Here is a 1,586-nt window from a genome sequence, read left to right on the forward strand (position 1 = left end):
GAAGTCGAAGACATTCTTGACTCTCGTCGTGACCGAAGTGGAAATCTTGAATATCAGGTCCTTTGGAAGAATAGTCCCCACGGTGATCACTGTTCCTGGGAATCACGAGCAAACTTGACCAATTGTCAAGAACTCCTTGAGGAATTTCACGCTAGACGCCCCGACAAACCTGCGCCTATGATGATTCGAATTCCCCCTCTATTGACACGACCTGTCCACATACTCACACGCGATTCCACTCTTTTGGTGCAACGAATGGGTGGAATTCTCCCGAAGCAAGGATCTGAAGAATCGGCCGGATTGGATCTTTATTCAGCTGAAAGCGTTAAGATACCGGCACAAGACCGCAAGGTTGTCGGCACCGGCATAGCAATACGCGCGCCCCACGGAACGTATGCACGAATTGCGCCGCGAAGTGGATTAGCAGTCAAAGGGATAGATATCGGCGCTGGAGTAGTAGACCGAGATTACACCGGAGAAGTACGCGTAGTGATGATCAACTCCACGAATCAACCTTTCCAAATACACGCCGGCGATCGGATCGCACAAGTCATCCTGGAACGCATTGCGTCATGCGATATCGAGGAGGTATCAAGTTTAACAAAGACTCAACGAGGATCAGGGGGGTTTGGATCGACGGGTAAATAATCGTGAGGACACGATTCTAGACGGGGGGGTAATGTCATGAATATTACACAATCCGGATGGTTCTCCCGGATTCCATGGTATTCTTTCACTTTCTATACACCTCTATATATTCGTAGGATATTCTAGGTATTCAGTCTGACATGTATATAAGGAGCTTGTACTGCTCAATAACAAGCCAGACTCGAGCTGGTCTTTCCTCACTCACTTTCCTCTCGTCTGTCTCCTCAGCTTTGTTGTAGCTCAGTCCAGTTGGATTGTTAGTTGCTGACAAAACCCACGTCGAGCACATGTGTAGCTGAAAGTAGAGCATTCACTCTAAAGACGGCACATGAGCTAATATGAGACAGGCACCATGGCTACCACAAATACTATGCCTTGACATGGCTTGTTGCGCCACAGCGTTAAGAGACACGTCCTACTCGCCATGTTACCCGATTTACTTGTCGTCATCGTGGCTTCGGAGTTGTCTAATGCCTCTTATCTCCCCAACCAGCGCCCCCAGCTTCGAAAGAGTCCGATGAGACTTGTCCTTGGAGCTCATGCTGCCGCCGAAGTCGATGTCAAGACACTTCACTTCCATACCGCGCTCTTTGCGATCGCCCGATAGCCGTATTAGCAGCGACATGAGAGTGTCGGCCAGTTTCTGTCTCTCGCGCTTGCTCCAGGAACTTCTTTTCCATGCGGAGAGCGCTAGCCGTTCGAGCTTGGGAAACGCCACAGGGCTCCGCTCCATGAAGCTAAAGAAGGAGGCGGCAGTATCATCGTCGTACACAATCTCAATCTCGCGGACGTCGGGCAACTGCGAGACTGCTTGCCAGACTCCTTCCGTCTTGATATTGAGGGGAGTTGTACGTATACCGACAATGTTTATCTTCGAAAGGGGATACAACGACGTGAGCACCTGTATTGGGACGTCGCTACTATCGTGACCCGTTCCG

The 1,586-nt window shown here is 50.1% G+C and overlaps 1 protein-coding gene across 1 annotated transcript; it reads right to left on the reverse strand.

Annotated features, from left to right (window-relative positions):
* Window positions 1-918: 918 nt before the first annotated feature.
* PHACADRAFT_266312 (uncharacterized protein) lies at window positions 919-1,303 on the reverse strand. Its single transcript, XM_007402863.1, has one exon. The coding sequence runs from the start codon at window positions 1,271-1,273 to the stop codon at window positions 1,085-1,087; it is 189 nt and encodes a 62-aa protein (XP_007402925.1). The 5' UTR covers window positions 1,274-1,303; the 3' UTR covers window positions 919-1,084.
* Window positions 1,304-1,586: the final 283 nt, after the last annotated feature.

This window comes from Phanerochaete carnosa (genome assembly GCF_000300595.1).
Source record: "Phanerochaete carnosa HHB-10118-sp unplaced genomic scaffold PHACAscaffold_502, whole genome shotgun sequence".
Lineage (NCBI taxonomy): Eukaryota > Fungi > Basidiomycota > Agaricomycetes > Polyporales > Phanerochaetaceae > Phanerochaete > Phanerochaete carnosa.

What these genes read in the sequence shown, in the direction of transcription:
- PHACADRAFT_266312 (XM_007402863.1), bottom strand. Translation starts at nt 1,273, where the DNA reads ATGTCGCTGCTAATACGGCTATCGGGCGATCGCAAAGAGCGCGGTATG.